The sequence below is a fragment of the Equus asinus genome, chromosome 11, assembly GCF_041296235.1.
Source record: "Equus asinus isolate D_3611 breed Donkey chromosome 11, EquAss-T2T_v2, whole genome shotgun sequence".
Lineage (NCBI taxonomy): Eukaryota > Metazoa > Chordata > Mammalia > Perissodactyla > Equidae > Equus > Equus asinus.
Window position 1 is genome coordinate 23,679,121 of NC_091800.1, and position 27,450 is coordinate 23,706,570.

Sequence of the window (27,450 nt, forward strand, 5' to 3'; positions counted from 1 at the left end):
CACAAATTAGAAATGGAAATGAAATTTAAGTACTTACACAAGTATTCATCACCTGGGTTCTAGTTAAAACGATTTTCTCTAGTAATTTCATACAATAAATACATACAACTTACTCACATTTGAGGGAAAAAAAGGCTATTTCCTAAACAAATCAGTGTTCAGCAGGGCTTTTTAAAGATTCACTGTACTTAACTCCTTTACAGAGATTCACTCAAGGCCATACCAACTTCTCTCTTTTCATTCAAAAAGATACATAATTTCCTATATCTTTTTTCTAAGTAGAGGACAGTGTGAAAGCATCACTTTGTGTTAACAAAGCCACTCCCCTTGCTCCCATTAGCGTGTGCAACACACAAAGTGACAACCAAATGACAAACTCTTACCACTCTTCCCTTAAACTTTCAGTTTTAACTTTTTTCTTACTTTCAGTTGTTTGAGATGAGTGATATTATTTATCTATACATTTCCACCTCCATGACTTCACCATCCCAACCACAGAGCTGAGCCAAGCCTTTCTTTTGGTAGGAAGTCGTATTTGCCAGTTTGGGTCCTACCTTCTGGGCTTGAGCATAAGTCAGAAAAAAAGACAAGAATTGTATGTGCCTACGATTCAATTCCATATGTGAACTAATCAGCACTGATCAGAAAGCACTCCTTTGGGGAGTTCACAAAACAGAACAGACGAAGAACTAACCTGCAGGGCTTGCTCTAAATCAAGTCTCCTAGGAACTTCCCTTAGAATGAACTTAGCTTTTAAAAATGAAGATCAGGTTGCCTAATGCACCATAAAATGGATGCATACATTTGACATCTCAGCAGATTGAAGCAATCTCTCTGAATGAATTCTCAAGGTAACAGCCTGTTGTCTTTTCAAATTCTATTTTTTTCTTTCAATCACTTTTATGGTGTTCTTTCTAAAATACTCTCCTGTGTTCTTAAACGTAGATTAATTTTTTAATGCCTTAAACACAGATGTCCCAGAAGCTACAGTCTTACACAGAGGGTTGCTTGTTCTAACACTAAATGTCCCAAACCTCTCACTTTGTTTTTAGTTCTTACATCCACTTTGTGTAATTTTTCCAAGGTCAACTATCAATTCTTCTTTTTTTTTTTTTTTTTGTGAGAAGGACTGTCCCTCAGCTAACATCTGTTGCCAATCTTCTTTTTTTTTAACTTACGGAAGATTGTCCTTAAGCTAACATCTACACCAAATCTTCCTCTATTTCATATGTGGGACACGGCCACAGCATGGCTTGATGAGCGATGTGTAGGTCTGTGCCCAGGATCCAAAACTGCAAACCCTGGGCTGCCAAACCAGAGCGTGCGAACCCAACCACTGTGTCACTGGGCCGGCCCCCAACTGTCAATTCTTAATCATACTATTATGAATACTCTACTTAGCTCTTTTCATAATCCTAATATTTCGAGGGCCAGATGACCAAGTTTGTTAGAGATCTACCCAGAGCAAACAGTAGTAAATAAAAGTCAGAGTACTGTTTACTTCCCGGGGGTTGTAATCAGGAAAGGGCACAGGAGGTCCTTCTGAGGGGCCAGAAATGTTCCATTTCTTGTCATAGGTGTTTTCTTTTCAGTAGCGCACTTAACTATACATTTATGGTTTGTGTGCTTTTCATAACTTTTTTAAAAAGTTAAAATAACATATTATAGGCAAAGAGTTCAATGGGAAGATACAATTTTCCTCACTCTCTTACCAGCATGTGCGCGCGCACACACACACATGCACACACACACAGAACAACATTCATTCAGGTAGTAATTCAACTGCTTACAATTATATTTGTAGATGATAGCCAATAATATTTGTAGAAGAGATTTCATTTGTAATAGAGGAAAAGAAAGAAAAACAGAAGAAAAAAATGGAAACAACCTAAATGTTCCCTAATAGGGGAATGGTAAAATAAATTATGGTACTAAATAAGGGAGATCACTTTATTCTGATATGAAAATATGTCCAGGAATATATTTAATTAAACAAGCAAGTTGCAGAATGAAATATGCATGTTTGATACCTTATTTGTACAAAAATGAGAGTATCAATGTGACTATTTCCGAAGAAATGCATAAGAAACTCTTAACTGTGGTATTCTATAGTACAGGGGAATAGTCAAGGAGGAAAAATAGGAAATTTTACTTTCTATCCTTTGACTCTATTTGAATTCCTAGCCAATAACCATCTATTTCTTTAAAAGTAAAAAATTAAACAAACAAATATATTAGTTTCCATTTGTTGTTGTAACAAATTACTACAACCTTAATAGCTTAAAACAACACAAATGTATTCTCTCTCAGCTCTGGAGGTCAGAAGTCTAAAATGAGTCTTAATTAAGGGCTAAGATCAAGATGTCAGCAGAACTGGTTCCTTCTGGAGGCCCCAGGGAAGAATCTGTTCCTTGCCTCTTCCAGTCTCCAGAGGCTGCTGGCGGTCCTTGACTTGGGGCACATCAGGCCAATCTCTGCTTTCACCTTCACACTGCCTTCTCCCCGACTCCAGTCCTCCTGCCTCCCTCTTTTAAAGACCCTTGCGATTACCCTGGGCCCATCCCAAAAATCCAGGATAATTTCCCCATCTCAAGATCCTTAACTTAATGACATCTGCAGAGTCCTTTTTACCATGTAAGGTAACATATTCACAGGATGTGGGGATGCAAATGGGGATATCTTTCGGGGGGCCACTTTTCAGCCTCCCACAACAAGGATAGGCCAAACTGTTCTTGGAGGATGCCTCTAGGGTCTGAGATGTGGGAGGAGGGGAGTAGGGAAGCACTTTCACTCACTTTTCTATATTAATTTAAATTCGTACATTGAATATGTGTTCTTTAATTAAAAACCCAAAACATACGCCATATTTCATTAACTCTAAGATACCATCAATCATAAGATACATTATTCTATGTATGACTGAGAAAGAAAACACACTGATTAAACTATGATATGCATTGTAATATCATGGTAGATTGTTTGCAAATATCCCTCGGAAAGGGATTTTGCCCATAGAAACCCCTCCCATCCCAGTATGTCCGTCCCTCTGCAATGTGACTTGACTGTTCCTCTCATCAAAAGGCAGAGTCTATTTCTCCACTCCTTGACTCTGGGCTTGGCCTTGTAACTTGCTCTGGCTAATGGTACGTTAGCAAAAGGGACTCAAACAGAAGCCAGAAAAGTGCTTGCACACTGGGGTAGCCCTCTCTCTTGCTGCTCTCTTTCTGCCATGTGAACAAGTCTAGGGAGGTCAGCCAGCTGCTCCAGCCAACTTACTGAATCTTGTGCAAATAACAACTGTTGTTTGAAGCCACTTAATCCTGACGTCAGAAAAATTTAAAGGTGAAAAAAAGTGGATCTTCAAATCAATGAAATGTGGTATTTCATTAAGTACATTTCAGTATAAAGCAGTATACAAGTAGGTGTCTAAAGGGAGCATCCAAGGAGGAAAGTATACAAATTTTAGTGAACAGAGTTTTTATGCCACATTTTGGCTGCTGAATGTTACTTTTGCTCATTTTCTGGTTTTCAGTTACGCTTCATAAAGCTGAAGTCGTTGAATAAGTGATCACTGACAGTGCAGGGATTCTCCTTTCTGCCACAGTATCAGAGCAAGATAAATTATCCTGTCCATTCAACGGGAAAAAACGGACAACCTCTAGAACTAAATGGTGAAAAAATATTACTTTGTCATTCAGCTAGGTACTGTGAATCGTAAATTAGGAGTGACAATGCTGGCAAATATCTCTTAATTTTATTGTACAAAGTCTACGATTTTATTAAAAAATTGAAAATACAGTGGTATAGTGTAAGTTCTAGTATTATTACATTTGCAATTTTTTAACCAAAATTATTCCAAATACAGAAGAAGTTCTAGTTATCTCTTACTACAATACTGCATTTACAGGCACGTTGTTACCTTCTTGTTCAGATCACACTGATATAAATCAGATCTATTTTGTTAACAAAAGGTCAAACAGCTCCATTGTGAAAGGTGAATTTCCTACACTGTTGCTTTAAAATCCAGTTTCTGGATTATTGTAATAGCTACCATTTACAGTGCTTGTTTCCCAAATAACTAGTTATAATAATACCTGATCTGGGTACAGAGATGAAGGTAAATAAGAGCTTTACCCCTTGGCAATTTCTTCTCCACATATACAAACAATTACATAAATTCTTGGATTATTAATTTAACACACGGTTATTAAGTGCTTATAATGTGCCTGACATCATACCTGGGACGAGAGACACAAAGTCCGCACCATAAAACAAAGCTCCTGAACTTCTGAATTGAAGATATCGACTGAATTCATTCCTTTTCTAATGTCTAAAAATCCTATCGTGTGCCAGGAGCTTCACATACAACTCCTGCTATCCTTTAATCCTCACAAACATCACAGCACATTTTAAAAATGACTTTAACCTCTCCGAGAGAAGTCACACAGCTAGTAAGCAAGAGGAGCTGGGACCGAATCCAGGTAGGTCTGCATCTAGCTTTCTTTACTACCCAACACTGCCTTGTGCTGTCTCTGCTTTGTGCTTTTTGATTTAAAGTGAGAAGACAATTGTTTCAATTTATGCTGGAATAAAATAGAAGAACAAACTCATAGAGAAAGAAGGAAAAAAGTCATCTTCGAAGCAACCCATCATGATAAAATGCTGGGAAAGCCCACTTCCTGGGTCTCTTAAGGCATGTGACCACTAATCTCCAATGAGAACATTTAAAAGCGCTCCTGTATCTTAATATGCTCTCTCTGGTGCACCCAACACCCCCAGCATCCTCCTCAATGGTCCAGTGTGGACTTAGCATCCATGAATTCAACTATTCTAAACTTAATTAAATGTGTTTCTCTACAGGCTCTTTTCTAATGAGTTCCACAAGTAATGACTGTGTACACAAAAGCAAAATTGTTTTCATTTACACCAAAATTTTCTTCTTTACATTCTAAATTTCCGACAGGGTGCCTTTTAGTTTTAATAATATATATTTGGTAAAAATTCTCCATGTTTGTACAACCCACATCCACCACGATCCTCTATTATTTGATATTGAACTTTCACCTTTCAAGGATGGATTCTTTTTTTTTCTTTCTGCTTTTTCTCCCTAAATCCCCCCAGTACATAGTTGTATATTTTAGCTGTGGGTCCTTCTAGTTGTGGCACACGGGATGCCGCCTCAACGTGGCCTGACGAGTAGTGCCATGTCCATGCCCAGGATCCAAACCAGCGAAACCCCGGGCCGCTGAAACAGAGCGCACAAACTTAAACACTCGGCCACGGGGCCGGCCCCCAAGGACGGACTCTTGATAACAACAACTAACACCTACTGAATGTTTACTATATATTAGGCTCCTTACTAAATCTTTGTATGAACTACATCCCTTAATCCTCACAATCTTTTGAGATATATTCTATCACTATGCCTATTTTGCACATAAGGAAACAAAGGTCCGGGTAATTAAGAGCTTCTGTGCTAACTGCTCGATATTACAGAGCTGTAAGTGGTGATGTTGAACCCAGATCTGACTCCAATGTCCATGCTCTCAATCTAATGTGCTATCCTTATGTAGACATTGGCCAAAGCACTTATATACATTAATCATTAGACGTCCCAGGCCTATATCCATGAACTTGAGAAACCACAGGTCCCCGGATTTAAGGACTTAGATTATAGCATTCAGGCCAAGCTGGGAATCTGTTCCAAGCAGCAAAGACAGTCGCCAATACTAGCAGAAGGGGTAGAGTTGGGGGCAAAAAAAAAAAAGTTACAATCAGTTTTACAGGGTACAAAATTCAAATGGAACCCACTGGAGACAAAGCTATTCCCAACTTAAACAGTGGTCCAACAAGTATAGTGTAGTTCCCCTAGGCAAAGGCCTTGTGTGAGACCACACGAGTTATTTATCTCCCCAATATCCACATTTGTTAAAGTGCTGAAAACGAATGAATAAATGAATAAATCAATGCGCATCCTCCCTTGTAGCCAGGTGGACTTGTGACAGATTTTAGGTTTATGACCACATGTGAAGCTGAAAGTCAAAGAGCCATCTTCAACCATGGGGCAACCACAGGGATGACAGCCACATGCCAGAGATGGCAGAACAGAAAGAGATAAGACTACCTACCTCCAGATGTTTTGTCATGTGAGAAAAATAAGCCTACGCTTGGTTAGGCCTAACTGATAAGTGCTCCCACGCAGCCTACAAGGCCATCCTCATTCACAGACCCTGTTGTCCATCAGTAAACGCACAGCCCTTCCTGATATCAAAGAAGTATCTACAATTTTGTTATACCAACACAGAGCAGATAAAAAAGGGCATCACAAGGGTGTAAAAGAGATACTTAATTTGTATCATCATTTGTTGACTTGCTAGCTTTACCTCTAAAAAACCAAGTTCAGCCTGCTGTAATTTCCATGGTGGCTCCATACTGATCCTTCGACACTTTCCTCAACAGATCTCAAAGAGGTGGTGCAGCCCAGGGAAGCCGCACAGAAGGGCTGTGGAGTCCGATGACACGGGGTGCACGGGCTTCCCGCTCAGCCTCTTCCTGGCTGCATCTGGTCCCTGATCTTTCAAATGAGAGTAAAATACTAGCTTCATAAAATCATCTTGAGGATTAAATAAGAAAAGACACGTAAAGTAGAACGCAGCGCCTAGCACATGGTGTGTACTCAGTAAATGTTAGTTATTATTAATTACTATTAATATCCTTGAGGCTTTTCAGCCTCCTCCCTGAAACAGGATACATGCTGTGTCCATGTGTGCTTAATAGTCTAGTTTGTGCCATTTTTTGAATTTCAGTTTGTTAAGTGTATAGTGAAATATATATAAGTTCATCCATCAGGAAAAAATCTTTTATTTCGTGATGTGTTTTGATTTGGAGTTTAGAAAATATGGTTACCATATGGGGTTTATTCATTAGTGCTGAAATTCGTCATATGACACTGGCTTTTGCTCAGCATACACTCATAGTGAAACACCTACCCATTCCTCATCTTATATTCCCTACCAGAAAACAGCAGTCAACAAGTCAAATCAGCAAATGAAGCAGGAGGAGAAAATGGCTACCTGAACATGCCGAGTGCTATATGAACAGATTTCAAGGAAAACAGGGCAATGAAAGTCATGAGAAAAGCAGGAGTCAGTGTTCGTTATTCTGCTGCTACCAGAGCAATAACCAACAACACACCAAGCTACAAGGGCATGGGCGCATCTCATGCCCACACCACCCCAGCAGTGGGCACACGCTGCATTCTTGGCCTTACAACTCTTTTCTAAGACTTGCCCCTCCCCTCCCCATCCACAGGCTGCAGCAGTGATTGCCATATTCCTCAACATGACCCCACTTCTGGCCACAATCCCAGAGTGGACACCTGACCCTTGCTGGACTAATAAATCCCTTCCCAAGGAATTCTGGAACTGGGACTGGGAGCCTGACATCCGTCTCTCCCTGCTTATCTAGACTATAACACGTAAAATTCAGGAGCATCTGGCAGCCATGTTCTGCTACGTGGACTAAGTAAGAAACACAGGAAGCCAGTGTGAGCAAGAGAAACGAATGAAGCAGACACAGAGAAACCCATGAGCAGCAGGGAGAGGGAACCTCCTGGTTCTCCACATGCTCCAGTCTTTAGTTCTATTCCTAAGGCCCAAATGCATCTCTGTCCTTGGATTCCGCAAAATACTTAAGCCTCCTGCCAGGAAACGCCAGCGCTGGATTCTGTTCGCAGTACCAAAAGAACCTGAGAGACCCCAGCATTATACATTATTAGAAGACAACTGGCTTACAGAGTGACCCCCTCCCTCACTGTGAACTAACACACAACACAAACCTGTATTGCTCCAATTTTGCCTACTATGTTCTACGTCCTGAGCCTTGAGGCCTTGAGAAACACAGTGATGAGGACCCCAGGGCATAAGATAAACAAAACATTTCAGGGGCCAACCCTACGGCCAAGTGGTTAAGTTCATGCACTCTGCTTCATGGGCCCAGGATTTCGCCGGTTCGGATCCTGGGCGCAGACCTAGCACCGCTCATCTGGCCGTGCTCAGGCCACGTCCCTCATAGCACCACCAGAAGGGCCTACAACTAGAATATACAACTATGTACTGGGGGGCTTTGGGAAGAAGAAGGAAAAAAAAAGAGGATGATTGGCAACAGATGTTAGCTCAGGGCCAATCTTTAAAAAAAGAAATTCAGAGCACGTGAAGAGGTGTTTTAACAAATAAATGAAGAGTGTGCTGAGGGAATGCAGCTGTCAAGATCAGGAAGAGGAGGAGGAGGCCATTTGCACGCCCAGCTAATCCCCAGAGCAGTTTTACAAGTGAAACTGTAAAATGCTGCTGAAGCAGCAATGCCCAAAGATCCATGTCAGGGCACATATCAGAGCACGTGCAAATCCTATCAGCTTGCCTTTCACAAAATCTTAAAACCCACAAGTGGCAGGGAGCTTAACTTTTTTGAGTATTGTCTCTCGAATTTTACATATGCAGGTACAATCACCTTAAAAACAAAACTAAGGGGCTGGCCCAGTGGCGCAGCGGTTAAGTGTGCACGTTATGCACACACGTTACGCTTCGGCAGCCAGGGGTTCGCCGGTTCGGATCCTGGGTGCGGACATGGCAGTGCTTGGCAAGCCATGCTGTGGTAGGCATCCCACATATAAAGTAGAGGAAGATGGGCATGGATGTTAGCTCAGGGCCAGTCTTCCTCAGCAAAAAGAGGAGGATTGGCGGCAGATGTTAGCTCAGGGCTAATCTTCCTCAAAAAAAAACAAAAACCTTGTTTCTTTTGTACTATGATTATTTAATTTTCTAATTGTGGTACTCTCCTGGCTAAATTACATTTCCAATAACTAAATGCTTCACCATTTTGATCCATTCTCTCTGCAAATCCATCCACATCACTAGCTTTAACCTCACTTTTCCACATATATAGGCATGTACTACTAAGCAACAATGACACAGGTAGATCAAGTTTTTAAGTAAAAGTTTTGGAAAAGTAGAAGTAAGCACTGAAAATAATGACTACAACAGCATCCCCCAAATAACAAACCTGATATTTGTGCAGTGTAAAAACTGTCCATTGCTTCAAGTTCAAGTTCAGTCCTTTAGGCTCAAGAATAGAATTTCTCAGTAATTATTTAGTGATAAGACATCGAAAAGGGCTTAGTCCAAAACGCAAAAAGTGTCATTTACAAAGATGCTTACAAAAGGGTGATCCTGGTTCCAATGGACCACTGGAAGCTACTCAGATCAGAGTAATCTCAAGAAATTAACCTTGGGCCAGCCCGGTGGCGCAGCGGTTAAGTTTGCATGTTCCGCTTCTCAGTGGCCAGGGGTTCGCCGGTTTGGATCCTGGGTGCAAACGTGGCACCACTTGGCAAAAGCCATGCTGTGGTAGGTGTCCCACGTATAAAGTAGAGGAAGATGGGCATGGATCTTAGCTCAGGGCCAGTCTTCCTCAGCAAAAAAAAAAAAGAGGAGGATTGGCAGTAGTTAGCTCAGGGCTAATCTTCCTCAACAAAAAAAAGAAAAGAAAAGAAAAGAAATTAACCTTTTGTTCACTTATCAACAAATTGACAACTTAGAGTGTATAGTTCTTCTGGGTTCAATATTGATACTGATCTATAACCCCCAATGTATACAACTCTTAAAGATTCATGCAATAATTATAAATTATTAAAGAGTAAGGTAGTATAACAAGGTCACAGCAGACAAGATTGACATACAAAAGTTAACTGTTTCCCTATACACCTTCAATGACCAAGTGGAATTTGAGATTAAAAACACAATACCATTTATATCAGCACTCCCAAAAATGAAATACTAAGGTATAAATCTAGCAAAACATGTACTAGATGTACATGAGGAAAACTATAAAATTCTGATGAATGAAATCAAAGAACTATTAAAGAGATAGTCCATGTTCATGGATAAGAAGACTCAATATTATCAAGATGTCAGTTCTGTCCAACTTGATGTACAGAATCAATGCAACCCAAAGCAAAATCCTAGCAAGTTATTTTATAAAGACTAAAAAACTTATTGTAAAGTTTATAAGAAGAAGCAAAAGACCCAGAATAGTCAACACAGTATTGAAAGAGAAGAATAAAGTTGGAGAACTGACACTACCTGACTTCAAGCTTCAAGCTATAATCCCCAAGAGAGTGTGGTATGGGTGAAAGAACAGACAAAGAGATCAACAGAACAGAATAGAGAGCCCAGAAATAGACCCCATAAATATAGTCATGGGGCTATCCCACTGGTGTAGTGGTTAAGTTCACCACTCCACTTTGGCAGCCTGGCGTTCGCAGGTTCAGATCCCAGCTGTGGACCTAGTACTGTTTGTCAGGCCATGCTGCAGGGGCATCCCACACAAAATAGATGAAGACTCGCATAGATGTTAGCTCAGCGACAATCTTCCTCACAAAAATAAATAAATAAAGTCACTTGATCTTTGACAAAGGACCAAAGGCCATACAATGGAACAAAGACAGTCTCTTCAACAAATGGGGCTGGAACAACTGCATATCCACATCCAAAAATGTGAATCTAGACACAGACCTTATGCTCTTCTCAAAAATTAACTCAAAATGGATTACAGACCTAAATGTAAAATGCAAAAGTATAAAACTCTGTTCCATCAATCCCAAGCCTCTTGACGGTAGTGCTCTGTTAGGAATGCCTGCAGCCATGCTCCGGCACACATCACTTGTAATGAGCTCTGCAGACATTTCCCCCACCACAGCCCCTATTTATGGTTGACTCTTGTGGTTCTTATTATGATCTCAGAATGCATTTCAGCAAGAAACCATTGGGGAACTTTGAGGAATAAGAATCACTACTCACTGGTCCTGGAGGGTACACAGCACACCCAGGGGTCTCACAGCAAGGTCACAGGGGAGGCGGTGAGTGCACACATGTGGATCTATGGCCCTGCCTTTATTAGAGTCGAGGGTGATGTATCTAGGGTTTCATGGATTCAGTCTTCATTAGCTAATTTAAAGCACAGGAGTGCGAATTAGGATGTAGGAAAGGAGAAGTGGGGTCACTCAAAGTTACCCAGGGCTTTCTTTTTTTTTTTTTTAAAGATTTTATTTTTTCCTTTTTCTCCCCAAAGCCCCCCGGTACATAGTTGTGTATTCTTCGTTGTGGGTTCCTCTAGTTGTGGCATGTGGGACGCTGCCTCAGCGTGGTCTGACGAGCAGTGCCATGTCCGCGCCCAGGATTCGAACCGACGAAACACTGGGCCGCCTGCAGCGGAGCGCGCGAACTTAACCACTCGGCCACGGGGCCAGCCCCACCCAGGGCTTTCTGAAAGAGGAACTTTCATGGACCAGGTGGCCTAGTTCCTTATCTAGTTGTCTTGCTAGCAGCTATGTCATACAGCTGGCAATCTGTTTATTCAGGACAGATGTCTTTTTAAATGGATGCTTCAACAATTAAACGCTTAATGGCAGGCACTTACACTACAAATTCCTAGAAGATAACATAGCAAATCTAGATGACCTTGGGTACAGGGATGCCTTTTTAGATACGACACCAAAGACACAATCCATGAAAGAAAGAATTGATAAGTTGGACTTCTTTAAAATTAAAACCTTCTGCTCTGTAAAAGACAGTATCAGGAGAATGAGAAGACAAGCCACACACTGGGAGAAAGTATTTGCAAAAGACACATCTGATAAAGGACTATTATCCAAAATATTACATCCAAAATCTGATAAAGGACTATATATCCAAAATTCCAAAATAACAAAACAATCCAATTTAAAAACAGGCCAAAAATCTTAACAGACACCTCACCAAAGAAGATCTACAGATGGCAAATAAGCATACAAAAAAATACCGTACTTCATGTCATCAGGGAAACACAAATAAAAATAACAAGGAGACACCACCACACGCCTATTAGAATGGCCAAAATCCACAACACTAACAACATAAAATGCTGGGGAGGATGTGGAGCAAGAGGAACTCTCATACATTGCTGGTGGGAGTGCAAAATGGTACAGTCGCTTTGGAAGACAGTTTGGCAGTTTCTTGTAAAAATAAACAGGCTCTTGCCATACAATCCAGCAGTCGTCCTCGTTGGTGTTTACCCAAAGGAACTGAAAACTTATGTCCACACAAAAACTTGAACATGGATGTTTACAGCAGTTTTATTCATAACTGCCAAAACTTGGAAGCAATCAAGATATCTTTCAGTTACTGAATGAATAAACAAACTAGGGTACATTCAGACAAATGAATATTATTCAGCACTAAAAAGAAATGAGCTGTCAAGACATGAAAAGACATGGAGAAACCTTAAAAGCATGTTACTAAGTGAAAGAAGCCAATCTGAAAAGGCTACATACTAATTTCAACTATGTGACATTCTGGAAAGAGCAAAACTATGGAGACAATAAAAATATCAGTGGTTGTTGGGGAGGGATGGGAGGAATTGGCAGAGCACAGAGGATTTTTAGGGCAGTGAAAAAACTCTGTATGATATTATAATGATGGATATGCCACTATACATTTGTCCAAACCCACAGAATGTACAACATCAAGAGTGAACGCTAAAGTAAAATATGGACTTGGGGTGATCATGATGTGTCAGTGTAAGTTTATCCTTGGTTAAAAACGTACAACTCTGGTGAGTGATGTTGATAATAGGGGAAGGCAATGCAAGTGTGAGGGCCAGGAGTGTGTGGGAAATCCATGCACCTCCCTCTCAATTCCGTTGTAAATCTGAAACTGCTTTAAAAAGAAGTAAAGTCTCAAGGCCAGCCCGGTGACACAGTGGTTAAGTTCATGTGCTCCACTTTGGCTGCCCAGGGTTCGCAAGTTTGGATCCTGGGCACGGACCTACACACCACTCATCAAGCCATGCTGTAGCAGCATCCCACATGAAAAATAAAGGAAGACCGGCAGAGATGTTAGCTCAGGGACAATCTTCCTCACCGGGGGTAAAAAAAAACTGAAGTCTTAAATTTAAAAAAAAAGTGAAGTAGGATATTTTTCAAAAGAAAAACGGTGGGGGGGGGGCGACGGGGGAACCACACCTTGAGAAATATGACAACCCACAGCCATATATGTACCTACGAATAACCTAGACATCCCTCAGAAGCCTCAAGACTCCTCGCCTGGGCCCCTTCCTCTTCCTATATACGACCATGAACCTTTTCTACCACTAAGTGAACTTTCCTTTCTCAGCCTTTGCCCTACCCTACACCCAGATAAAGCCCAAAGACCTATATCGTGCATATCTCATACACAGAAAGTTCCCAAATGGAAGCTCAGCAAGAAAAATAAGTCAGAGAAATCACAACACAACCAAATTCCAAATCTATTTAACCCATCCAAACACCATGCTAATTTAGCTAACTATTCAGATTAAGCTCAACTAACCTCTCTAATTTAACTTTACCTTCTGGAGAAAAATTATTCATTCTTCCAAATTGTTTAACAATCTAAGCTTTGAAATGTAAAGGGAATTTTTTAAGCCATTCAAATATAAATTCAAAAATATTCCAAAAATCAGAATATAATGAAATCAGTGAGCCATTCTGAACAGCCCTTCTCCTCCTATAAAATATCAGACAGCTAGTGTTTCCCAAGTCCCAGAAGTGCCAAGGAACACTAAAACAGATGACTGCAATTCTAACAGCACGTTAAGCTTCTTTTCTACTGGGGATGATTGACTCCAGAAAAATATTAATCCAGATCTATAGAGTAAAATGCAACAATGTAATTTTAAGTTTTTCTAAAATTAGAATTTAAAGATTACATTCATCTACTTTTAAAATGAAGATAAAGAAACACAACTCTGGGGCCGGCCCTGTGGCTAAGTGGTTGGGTTTGCGAGCTCCGCTTCAGCCGCCCAGGGTTTCGGAGGTTCGGATCTTGGGCGCGGACAGGCACCGCTCGTTAGGCCATGCTGAGGCAGGGTCCCACAGGCCACAACTAGAAGGATCCACAACTAAAAGGTATGCAACTTTGTACCGGGGGGCTTTGGGGAGAAAAAGGAAAAACAAAATCTTTAAAAAAAAAAAAAAAAGAAACACAACTCTCTAAATTCAAAGAAACACATACTCATGCTTTGTATTTATGGCCAGTTAAATGATAACAATTCAACATTTGTATAGGACCTTATGGTATCCTAAGTATTTTCACATATATAATTAAAAACTATGAAAAACCAATTCGAGATGAGGATCAAAGAGGGGTAGTGACTTTCCAAAGGTCACAAAGAATTAGTGTCATGATGCTTGAACACTCTTTCCAGAAGCACGGGCATATAAGGAGGGAGTGGGGAGAAAACTAAAGGAGACAGGAAAAGAGATGGATTGATTCAAAGACAAAGAAGGGACAAAGAAGAGTTAGAGAATTGAGATAGGGGCTGGCCCCGTGGCTGAGTGGTGTTTCGTTGGTTCGAATCCTGGGCACGGACATGGCACTGCTCATCAAACCACGCTGAGGCAGCGTCCCACATGCCACAACTAGAAGGACCCACAACAAAGAATATACAACTATGTACCGGGGGCCTTTGGGGAGAAAAAGGAAAAAAATAAAATCTTTAAAAAAATAATAAAAAAAAAGAATTGAGATAGTTAATGAAGAATTAAAGAATTGGATAAACAGTTTGGAGGAAAGGGGTAAAAACCCTAACATTCCTGAAGTAATGGCAAGGTGCCAACACTTTACAAAATGTCATCATTTAACCGTCAGAATAACCCCATGAGGTAGGTATTCTCCGAACTCCCGTTTTAGACCTGAGAAGGTTTAGAAGTGATTAAGATCACATAGCTGGGAGGTGCAGAGCTAACAGTCAAAACCCAGCCTTCCATGACTTGCGTCCCTGGCCCCAAATACTATTACAATGCCTCCAGAAAGGGGGTGTGAAGGGGTAAAGGCCGTGCCTAACTTACCAATACCCAACTTTATTGATACATTTACTGTGTACAATATCAGGATCTCTCATAAAAAGTGTCTTAACTTTTAATGTATGTGCTTCTTCCCTCCACCTCCACCTAATTTTTTAGAAATACAGTCAGTCCTCAGTATCCGCAGGTTCAGCATTCGAGGATTCAACCAACCAGAGATGGAAACGCCTATGATGGTTGCCTCTGTCCTGAACATGCATACTTTTTTTCTTGTCATTATTCCCTAAACAATACAGTATAATAACTATTTATACAGCATTGTATTTACATTGTATTAGGTATTATAAGTAATCTAGAGATGATTTAAAATATAGGGAGGATGTACACAGATTACAAGCAAATACTATGCCATTGTCTATAAGGGACATGAGCATCTGCAGATTTTGGTATCTGCGGGGGTCCTGGAACCAATCTCTCCAGATACGAAGGGATGATTGTGTGGGCTTTCTGGATATCTTTTGATTTCTTCTCCTTCTTCTTCTTCCAAATACCAAAAAAGCTCCAGCTACTGACTCCACAAAAGGGGATGTGCCTTTCAGATTCAGAGGAAGACAGGAAAGCTCTCTGGGTCTCCTGTGCTATTTTCCCACCAGTAGGCAGCAGGGATGGCGTGGGCTTCACCTCTCATGGCCTCACTCAGATGACCTTAGCTCAAAGCGAGCAGAGCAAGGGGCCTGCGGGAGGGGAATTCGAGGCTTGGCAAGGCTACACCTTCCCATTTGTGAAGAGAAGCCAGCAATCTAGACTTTAATGTGAAATCCAGATTTTTAAACCTTGGCTACTAATTCAAGCTTCTTAAAACATTGTGTAAGGAGAAAATCTGCCCAAGGGTGGACTTCAGCCCAGGTGTCCAGTTGAGGGCAGCTTAGTTAGAATTTCATCCAAACCTCAATGTATTCCCCATGGAAGACAGAGAATATATAGCCCTTGCCCTCCAGGAGGCCAGTGGGGACAATGGACACACCATTTTAGGACAAGATAGCAAATGGAGAGAAAGAAAAGCCTGCAAAGGAGAAACACAGCACCCACCAGCCACACACCTCTCCTGACCACTGGCTTTCAGAAGCAAGTTTGGGGAGCAGCAGTAAAAAGATGAGAGAGTAAGCCCACCCTTAAATATCTAGAAAAGAGATCAAGGGGCCCAGAACTATATGAAAACAAACAAACAAAAATTCCATAGTCCCACCTTTGTGTATCCAAAGTGATTCTTAAAATAGTCAAGACTTAATGGAACCATAGCAACATAAAAAGCTAGCTTACTTAAAGGCATGGTGGTATGATAAAACACAAAATAACTTTTACTGAACACCATCTATGCACCATGTACAATGCCAGGTGCCGCAGGAATATTATCTCATGTAAATCTCCCTCTCAACAACCCTAAGAGGAATCATGATTCCCAATTTGCAAATATGGAAACTGATACTCTGAAATCCTAAAGTTTCAGAAAGAGCCAACTACCTAGAGCCAAATGATTCCTTTCCCATTAACTCGCTGACCTGGCCAGAGAGATTCGGGCTATTACTGTAGACACATAATGGCACGCAGTCAAGAAGAACTCATTAGCTACAATAATTAAAAGTGCAGAACTGGTATTAAAAGAAGCAGAGATCCTCAAAATACAACAGAGCTCATAGAAAGGTCCTGTTGATTATGAGAATTTAATTTTGTGATAAAGACAGTTTCACAAATAAATACAAAAGAAAGCATAAGGACCATTCAGTAAATGATGTTAAAATAATCCATAGCAAATTTTAGAAAAATCATTACATTCTTCAATTTACATCATCCAATGAAACATATTCCAAATAAATCAAAGTTATTTTTCCACCAATAACTAGGATAAAAAAATGAATAGTCAATGAATCTCTGGGGAAAGAATTATTTTCAAAAATTAGGAATGATGGAAGAAATTTCAATTATAAAAAAGGATAGATGGTTAAATTAAAAATTAAATGCGTTCGATGTAAAAAGTAAAAAGGCAAACAATGGCGTATAAGACATATATCTGGATATAGAACAGACAGAGGGTGAATATCTTTACTACATCTATAGAACATACGTGCAAGAAATTGTTCAGAAGAACCAGGAGATTTCAATGGAGAAACGGACAAAGGACAGGAACAGACAATTCACAAAAGGAAAAAAGTAAACAAACAGAAAAATATTCGATATCCCAAATATACAAATTAAACATCAATGAAGTGCCACTATTTATCAAGTAAACTGTGAAGAAGAACTTTAAAATAATAATAACCAAGGCTGGTCAGATATGACAAAACTAATATTCTCATTTGTCACTGTAAATATTATAAAGTGGCACAAATCTTTTGGAAAGCAATAGGGCAATTTCCTTGTTACAATTTTTCCTAAAGAAATAATCAAAAAATCTCGGAGAAAAAATACCTATATGTACAACATTTATCATAACATTTATAAAACTGAAAATAATGTAAATAGCCAACAACAAGCAACGGATAAATTACGATGTACCCACTAGATTACCACTACCTTGAGAGCAGGATGTCTTGTTCATGATGGGAGATGCAGGGCCAAGTTCATACAGTACAAGCATTAGATAAACATGAGTGAATACTGAAGGAAAGGAAAAATATACTTAAAATGATGGTTAAAGACTAGGTAGCTGGTGGCACAATTTTAAACAGAGGCAAGAATATAAAAGTGCATGATTACAGTCATATTTTTGAAAACTGCATTAGAAAAACTGCTAAAAGGAAATATATAAGACACTAACAGTCACTGTACTAAGAGGTTTATGAGCAATTATTCTTTATTATGGTTATATTATCTTTATTTAAAATGTAAACATACTCCAGAGGGATTATTATTATGATTACTTAAAATATAAGTTGATCTTGAGAAATTGAAAAGATAAAAAATTTAATAACTAATGGAAAATGCATAAAATCCCCAAATAGTTCCACGGTATAGGTAAATCTGCCCAGCTAAAATGAAAAACACAGTCATACAGAGAGGTTAGCAACTGATATTCATAATTTAGATGAGACACGTCATTTCTGAGTCCTACCTCAGTAATTAATGAACACATCACAGGAAGTCAAAACGCAGCCACTCAAACAGCTGCTCAATTTACTGCACTCCTGTTCTTTTCTGAACTCTCTCTCTGCCTCTGGGCTGAAAGCACTTAGAATTATTATCTTCTGACTTAGAAGCTCCTGGTGAGACAAGGTCAATGCTATGATCACACTGGGAATTCAGAAGGGCAGGGCCACCAAGGATAGGCTGGGGTTGGGCGAAGATCCCTGAGTTGAACTGCATTTCCATCCTCTAAAAAAACAAAACTACAGAGAGAGAAAGAGGGTACAAAATTTCAACAGCTTCTCTAAGGCACTGTAATCTAAACTGTTGTTCTCAACCCATTATGGGTCATGAAATCAACTGAATGAGTCACAGCCAGGATTTTATAAAGGCTACTAATAGAACAGAAAATATATCAGCATGCATATCATATTAAAAGGACATCATTTTATGAAATTTCTGTTTTAGTTATGTGTGTATGTGTCAGAGTATTTAAGTCCTGGGTAACAATGCTAAATATATTTCCTACTGATTTGTGGTCAAAAAAGCCTCAAAAGCATTACTCTGGACAACCTAGGCCCTGACTTGGGGGCCAGTGAACTACCCAGAACTAAACTGTTCAGTATTTGAAACTAAAGGATTCATCTCAACATAGGAATGTAGTGAATCCAGTTCATCAAAGCATTAGGCACCAATACAAAACAAACACCTCTTCAATATTTCATCCAGGAACAAATAACCGCCGCCATCCAAGAGCTGGGAAGGCATCGTTTTACAGTTCCCTCACAAAGCACAGGCCATTTTTTATCCTCTGCACACTTTTCTCCACTTGAGGTTTTAAGATGCAGGCACATTATAGTGCCAGAGTCACAGCTAGGAAATCCTACACCCTCCTTTGCCAGATGGAGAAACTGAGGCTTAGACTGATGAAATACCCTAGGAAATGCCCAAGGTCAGTGCAGGGTACAGCTGAGATCACACTCTGAGTCCCAGTTCTTTTCCAAGAACCCTTAAAGGCACATCAGAGCACAAGCAGCTCTCCCTGCCAAGAGTCAAGCTGCTGACTTTTTTTCTTTTTTGGTCTTATCTGCTAGCTTCATACACCTCTGAATTAATTTTTACTAATGACTAAACGAAGCGATTGGATGAGGAGGCCCCTGCCCTTCAAAAAGAAGAGAGTTAATGAGACTGCTCACCGAAGCTGCACAACAAAGTTATTTTTTCTGCGTTAGGGAATTTCTAGGCTAATTGTGGCACTCTCCTTGGGAGACCTATTCATATCAAAATAAACGAGTGTTACCTCCTTTTGAATTCCTTCTATTCTGACACTGTAGGTGAAAAGAAAAGCTTGGCTTGGTGGCCATTTTCTTTGCAGATAAGTATATACTGTATATAACTTGGTTTAGTGTTACAGATATCAATAGATCACTATGAAATAGTCTTAAATCACAATTTACTTAGTGATTTCTAAATGCCACTAAGTGTTTTAATTTCCCCAAAACTGTTATTTTTTAATGACATCAAGATGGTTCTCAACAACAACAGAAAATGTGTCCCTCTCAAAGTGAAAACAGAGCCAGAGAAAGATGCTATGCAAGTAAAAAGTAGTTTTTCTGTTTTTAAGGTTTTCATTTTGTTTCCTTGGAAAAGATCAGCTCTCTGAGGTCTCTTCCAGCAACTAATATCCTATGATTTTCACCTATTTTTCTTTTTCAAAGTAAGTTTAGTAATGCTTGAGGTATAAGAAAGCCGGGTCAGGATTTCACAATCTGAGAATCACTCATTTTAGGAATGTCAGAACTGCCACTCTAACCTTTCCCATCGTCTTGCAATATCCAGATGAATGAAGCCTGATGAAGGTCTTTGAGGTCCTGAACAGAGTCTGGTTTAACTGATAAATTATGTGAGAGACTCAGAACCCTCAGAAGCCTTGGGGTCAGGAAGCTAAGCCTCCTCTAGCGAGCCTCCTTCAACAAGCTTTCCCATAGTGATCTTTTCTTAAAAAGCCAATCTGTATTCTGACCTTTAGAGGCACAGAGGCAGCCTGTTTCCAGACAGATTTGCTGGCATGAAGACAGCCTCATGTTCTGAAGTCAGTGTAAAGGTCTAATTTTCAACAACCATATGGGGCAAATTCCCATGTTGGGACCTTGAAACCAGCAATTATGACAGCCAAGTGATGAGTCTCAAGTGCATAGTTGAAAGTTTATTAATTTTATGCCATTAAATAGAGACTTAACACACTCAAAAACTATTTTAGATGGGTTGTAATTTTGTCGATTTTAGAGATCTCACACCATCACTCTAAGTCCTCAACTTTCAGAACTATGCTTATGGTGGGAAAAACTTTGATTTGCATTTAAAAAAACCTTTTTTTTTTGAAGCAAGTCTTACAAAATGCATGGTACATGAAACTCCACCAGGAGCTCAACTGAACTGAGCTAAGGTCCGAGTATTAGTGAAACTAATGGTTTCAACCAGAGAACTAAGACAGTGCAATTTCACAATGAAAACAATCAATGGTAAATGAATCAATAGTATAGGGATTTATAAAATGAAATGAAATTTTAAGATATCTTTTCAAGAAATAGGCAAGTAGTCATGGCCACTTAGAATGAAAGTTGTTCAGAGCTGGGGAAAAAAGGCCTTCTAGACAAAAAAATCCAACCCCTCTCTTGTCCCAGCCCCTTCCTACCCTCCTCCCTTGTTGTAATGCTACCAAGGCCTAAAGCAAGCCATTAAACTTCTTGCAGGCTCAACTCAAAAATCTTCACTCTTGGAAACTCACGGGCCAGCCCGGTGGCACAGCGGTTAAGTTCACACGTTCCACTTCTCGGTGGCCCGGGGTTCACCAGTTCAGATCCCAGGTGCGGACAGGGCACCACTTGGCATGCTATGCTGTGGTAGGCGTCCCACATATAAAGTAGAGGAAGATGGGCATGGATGTTAGCTCAGGGCCAGTCTTCCTCAGCAAAAAGAGGAGGACTGGCAGTAGTTAGCTCAGGGCTAATCTTACCCCCCCCCCCAAAAAAAGGGAAACTTACAACTTCCTTAGGGCCATTCCATCAGCCATTGTTTAATTCATTTAAAGAACATATACTGCATATCTCCTTTGTGCTAGGCCTTGGGGATCAGATCTCCTTATACTGGGATAAAAATATGACTCCCTTTTACCCCTTGCAGGGACTGTCTGCCCTCAAGGCTTAGAGAACACAGCTAACTATGTTGCATAAATTGGTCCAATAAAGTCAGAATACAAGGCGGTGGTTCCCCACAGTCCCCTCCCCATTACCCTCATTCCCTACAGTCTCCTCCACACAGCCTCCTCCCCAACATCCCACCACCACACCCTCAAGTCTTCTTATCCAGAAAAGAATTCAAAATTCTTGTACCCGGAGTTTTGAGAATTTTTGCTATCATAGTTACTCTTCTGGAGAGACTAATTTTGCACATTCCTCAAAGTGTAATAGTCAGAGCCAAGTTCTGAATTCAAGCAAACTGGCTCCTCAGTCTACACTCTTAACCAGTCCATTCTAGTGCTTCTCAATGAATGCGAGTTTTCTCTTCCCCCCTACCTAGAAAGCCCTTTCCCCTACCTTAGCTTTTCCACATGAACTCTTACTCATCCTGAAAACCCATCTGGAGGAGAGCTCCTTGGTCTTTTCTCTAAAGACCACAAGCAGAGAAAATTCTTCGGCAACCCCAGAGGATGCTGTTTGTACCTGCGTTCAGCACATCTCTTTATATTGAGATAAAAATGTGATCCCCTTTTACCCATTGGACAGGTATAGACTCCTGGTGAAAGAATAATTTCCTGTGATTGTCTAATAGTAACTGCCTAGAGTTACTGAAACACTCTGTATGAATGCAGAGATTGTTGACTTGTGTTAAGATACGCATATAAAGAACTTTCAAAGACAAAGGTCTGGATGGGGCGAGGTCCCATATGGACAGAGGTCCCTCCTGGCCATTAACACTTGGAGAAGAGGCTACCACAAGACGAGGGAACTCCTGGTAAGTGGCAGACTAATCATCCGTCTTAACCAAAATAGAGACAAGATGTCTGAGAGGAAGCTTCTACGCAAAGAATGTTAGAATGGTATTCAATCAGAAAAGACAGTCCCAAAGAAGCCAGGAAACAAAGAACCCAAAGCACCAAAGTTGGGCGTGTCCTTTGGAGACAGAAACCAGCTATAACTAAAGCAAAAACAGACTCAGATAAGGCCAGGGAGTTCTGAGAACAAGCTCTGTATTATGACAGCACCTGAAATCTAGACTCATAAGTCAGATTGTTTTCATATGTCTTATATTCCCTTCTATTTCCTCCTTTGGTATCCAGTAAAGTTCCAGCCTGTCTTAACCGAGATAAGATGAACTGAGGGTGAAGGTTTTTATCCACTCTTGGGCCTGAAGATCAGAATATTAGCAGCCCAGTACAGACAGCAGACGTAGGGTGAAAACAGTCCTCCAAGTGAAAGTGTCCTCTGGAGTTAAGGGACACGAGGGCAGAGGAAGCCAGATACACTTCCCCAACTGAAAACTCTCTTTCCTATACAAAATCTTAGAGGTTGTGGTTTTGTTTTATCATCTTCTAAAATTTCCCCCCACTAAAGTGTGAGCATTTTGAAGGACCTTGTCATTTTCACCAATGTTCTGCGCACGTGTGCTTGGAACACAATAGGAACTCAAATGTTGGTTGATGGAATGAAACAATGCATGGACCTTCAGAGTTCTAAGGCTCCATAAAGGCCATCAAGTCCAATCCTTTTCCCACTTGTATACATTTGTCCACATAGGGCTTTCATAGGTTGTCATAAAATTCATTCAACAAATATCAATTAAATGTCTACAATAGTTGAGATCCTGTGCTTTCAGGAATAACAACAAAAACAGATCAGTTGCTGATATAACAAATGTTTATTGCGAGCCTACTGTGTGCCAGGCACTATGTAAGGCCCCAAGGATACTACAATGAATAAGATGCACACAGCACCTTAGGGAACTCATGGAGAAGAAGATAAATGGACAACTATCTATAACACTGTTTAAAATAGAAAATGGTAAGTGTTTTCAAACATGTGGACAAAGGTCATCCAGTGTCAGAGGTCAAAAAGGGAAACCAGGATTACAAAAGAACTTACAGAACAGTGCTATTCAGGAACAGGACATTATTTTGTGGTTTAACCTTATAGTTCAAGAATGAAGACCACTAGTTTCCAGTTAAAGCAGTTAATGGAAATGGCTTTGTAGGTTTTGATGAAAATCAGTATTCTATTTTCATATCTTTAGCATTATGTCAAGTGACATTGACACTGGATTTTGAAAAACAAGAATACAGATCAGTTCTCTTTTCATGAAAACCATAATCGAAACTGAGCTCTAAATAAGAGTTTTTTTCACATGTAAGTATATGACCCAAAGAAACACAGACTTGTCGACTTGAGTTATAATAAACTATAAAGAATAATCCTAGAATTATGGCTGGGCCTTATTTATTTAACAGTAACTCCATAATAAAATAATTTCTATTACATACTTACCTTGTGAACTAGGAAAGTTAAAATTAAGCTTAATGTATACGTAAATATTGCATTTCTTTTGTCCTATAATCAAATGAAATTTATCTTTCAGTTTCTTTCATATGTGCTACTTCAGAGTCAGCAAATACTTTGAAATGCACCTCACTAAAGCTGTTTCAAGATAAACACACTGAAATCGGAATCAGAAGACTCAAGAGCTCGGGCTGGCTCCACTACCAGCTACGTGAGTTTGGGCAGGTAAATTCTCTGGCCTAAACTGTCTCATTCGCAAAATGATGCTGTTAGAGTAAATAACCTCTAAGACCCCTCTGAACTCTTAAAAAAAAAACTATGAAAACCTACCCCTACTCCCAAAACATCAACCAAAGCAAAAGTTTCAAAACTAATATTAAAGGAGCTTAGGTTTAACTAATTTCCTCCTTCTCTTACTTGATTCAACAAACTTACAAATTTCCTACAGCAGTTAGGTTGAGCAGCCTCATCTCCAGCAGTTATAGACTGGGAAGGTGATGTCTATCAATCAGTTCCTTTAAACACAATTCTGTGACAAAGAATTTCTAGGTCCAGAGGCAATCTCTTTAAAAGAATTTTGTCTCTATAGAAAAATTAAACACTCATAAGGCTTCTCTGTGAATTTCAAAAGGTATCTACATACATGCATTCCATTCCAGCCATGAATTTCTTCTGTTCGTTGCAGACTGCTTGCCAGGGTGTATGTTTACAATGTTTTCATTTGGATCTGCTTAGGAAATGAATCGAGCACCATTTGGCCATTTGTATGGAGTACGATGTAAACAAGAATATGTGATGAATACACTCAGCCTAGTTATACTGAAGAACCTATGATATTAATAGATGTATCAGGCAAATTTTTTGAGGCCACACTGTATGCAAAGTCCTGAAATGGCTATCAAGATAGTAATGAATATTTTGTTGCTTTACCTCCGCCTGCAATTTTACAAATCACTCAGAAAAAATATTCTCTACCTCAGCATAATTTGAACTTACATTAAGAAAACCTAACTACTGTTTTAAGGTTAACAGTTAAAGCCCTTTGTCATATACGTCTATAGTGCTACATTTTTGAGAATGCTAGTTGATATTACCAAAGCAACAATTCCAGATCTAAACCATAACTACTATATTCAAACAGCACCGCTCTGGAAATTAGCTTCGTCAGCCTAACTTCTGCATATTAAAGGACATTAAGTTCAAGCGACAAGGCTACTGTCTGAAAAACAAGGGAGAATATTAATGGCAGAAGAACTGGCTCCACTTCTGCAAATTAAGCAAAAAGAAAGGAAGCATGCAAAGGGAAGGAACTCAGGAGCTATTTGCAGCAGCGATCCCTTGCAAGTTCTAGGGGCTTGCTTCCCCTTGAGCTCTAAGAGATAAGAAAAGGAGGGCAAAGGAAGGAAGGCACCTCTCCCGGGCAGAAGACCAAAGTTACTCTTTCCACAACTTGCAATAATTCACTGAATTCACTGTAAGATATCCGAGAAATCTAGACTCTGGGAATGTCTGGGAGAAGGGAGCGGCATTTGCTTTCTCAGTTCGGAGCCCTAACAACTGTACTAGAGTACTCAAAAACTCTTAGTTATTCTCGCAGAGGCAGCTCAGAGCATCCTCCTCACGCACACACCTGCAGGGCCGGGCGGCACCTCCTTCGTCCCCTCCCGCCCTCAGGCCTGGACCAAGGTCCAGTGGCCGGCGTACCGTTAGTCCAAGAACCACCCTGGCCTCGGCAGGAGTCGCCCGGCCCCGGGCGAGGCCAGAGTGCACGCCGCTGTCCGGGCTCCTCTTCCCCGAGCCACGCAGCGGCCGCGGCACGCAGCTGAACACCGGCACCACTAGGATGCGCATAATAATAAAAACTTGGGGGAGCATTTCTACACTTGCGCCGACGTGGAATCACAGCCCCTGACACGGGTGCGGGGACCGCCAGCCCGTCCCGCCCCTCCTCGCGGCCGAGGGGCAGCGGTCCGTACCTGTCCTCTGAGACGCTGATGACGCCCTCCTCCTTGGGCACGATCACGGCCATATTCACCACCTCCTGGGACCCTTCGACCCGCTGCAGCAGGATAGGCTTGCGGGTCAGCGGCTTGGGCTGGATCTCCGCCGCCATCGGAGGAGGGGGCGCGCCAGGGGCGCCGCCGCCAATCGCGCCGCGGGGCCGGGCTGAGGAGACCGCTCGGGCACAGGCTCAGGCTGAGACAAGGACTCTGGTTGGCCGGAGCGGCACGCCGGGAACCCGCGATCATAGCCTGGCCGCCGCTCCCGGGAACGACTCCGCGCTCCCGGCTTCGGGTACCGAAACCGCCACAACCGGGGCTGCAACCCGGCGCCGCCACCAGAGGAGGGGGCGGAGAGCCGGGGGGCGGAGCCGGCCGGGGGCGGGGCCTGCCGCAGGGGGTGGCCGCTGGTCGGCGCGAGGGCGGCTGCACTTCCGGAAGGGTGGTTGAGGAGGAGGGGAAATCTGAGACAGGAGGCGGGGCGCTGGCGGCCCAATGCGCGTGCGTTAGCCCCCTAGCCCATTTCCGCCCCGCCCCTCCGCAATTCCCAAAGTCTTGCAGTACCACCCCTGGGACGCATGCGCCTTCCGTTCTCTGCGGTCTCCTATCCTCACCGACTTCCACACCCAGCCTTTAGTCCCCACTCTCTTTAGCTCCCGTGAACGCGCGTGTCCACACCCCTGGGAACGCGCTTGCCAGAGGCCCCGCCCCCTCCAAAATCCCTGAGAAGCGGGCGGAGAGTGGGAGGGGAAAAGCGCAGCAGGGCGAGGCCGGAAAGAGAAGAAACCTGCGTGAAGCAGCAGAACTACTTGGGACGTGACTGGGCATGCGCACGTTTTACCTGTCGCGAGAGGCCTGAACAATGAAGAGCGGCGGGAGGTGGCTTACTGCTCCCAACATGCACCAGGCCCAGGCCACGGAGTGACGCCCCGTGGGCTCCTGGGAGTTGTAGTTTCCGGGTGACTCCTCTGCGTTGTCCTGGAATGACCTATCGCCCACATCTCTGCGTTTCTGGCGTGGCAAACGCCACGGCTTCCCGGTCGTGGCTGAGTCGCGGCCGGGACTGGCCTCTAAGGCAGGCAGCTGAGCGGCAGCCCCCAGCTTAGCAAGCGGTCACTATGCCCTTGGTTCAGGCTGCTGCCCATAAGAGTGGAGCGCTGGGGACCGGGAAGGAGGAGGATCTCTCTATACAAGCATCCATGAAATAGATTAGACATCATCTGTAGTGTCAACCTCCTCGTGTTCTTAGATGGTTTAGTTACTAGGCCAGGTTACTTTAGCTCCAGGTTGCAGCTATAGCCCCCGCAGACTTGAACCCAGACCTCCCTGCTCCTGGTCCTGACTTTTTTCTGTTTCCCAGCAATCCAGGCTTTCTAGCTTGCTCCAGAGACAATGGAGAGAGTTACTGTGACTACTGAACGAATGTTAGGTGCCTAGCACAGGCCTGGCATGTGGGATCCTTCATTGTGTGATAACCCCGCTAAGACCTCCCATAGTTAACAGACTAGCTGAGGAGTGGTCATGATCTATGTGGTGACTGGGCCGCCAAAGGTTCTGGAGATCAGAAAAATAATATGCCAGAGCTGGGCAAAGAATGAGATAGGCCTTGTGGAAATGCGTTTCTTTTTTTTCTTTTTTTAAGATTGGCACCTGAGCTAACAACTGTTGCCATCTTTTTTTTTTCTTCTCCTCACAGCCCCCCAGTACATAGTTGTATATTCTAGTTGTGAGTGCCTTTGGTTGTGCTATGTGGAACACCACCACAGCATGGCCTGACCAGTGGTGCCATGTCTGCGCCCAGGATCCAAACCAGCCAAACCCGGGGCCACCAAAGCAGAGCACGCAAACTTAACCACTCGGCCAGGAGCAGCCAGGAAATGTATTTCTAAGGCACGTTTTT

General features: G+C 41.8%; 1 protein-coding gene across 3 annotated transcripts in view; it reads right to left on the minus strand.

The window, feature by feature from the left end:
• WDFY2 (WD repeat and FYVE domain containing 2) overlaps nucleotides 1–26,311 on the minus strand; it is a 174,538-nt gene extending 148,227 nt beyond the window's left edge. The window contains exon 1 of one of the 3 annotated variants that reach the window (XM_014851400.3): nucleotides 25,527–26,311. In XM_014851400.3, the coding sequence (XP_014706886.1) occupies nucleotides 25,527–25,663 (137 nt within the window). In that variant the 5' untranslated portion in view covers nucleotides 25,664–26,311. Of the gene's footprint in view, nucleotides 1–25,180; nucleotides 25,429–25,526 lie in introns of those variants that run through there. The other 2 variants (XM_070520613.1, XM_070520612.1) reach the window with 2 other exon arrangements.
• Nucleotides 26,312–27,450: the final 1,139 nt, after the last annotated feature.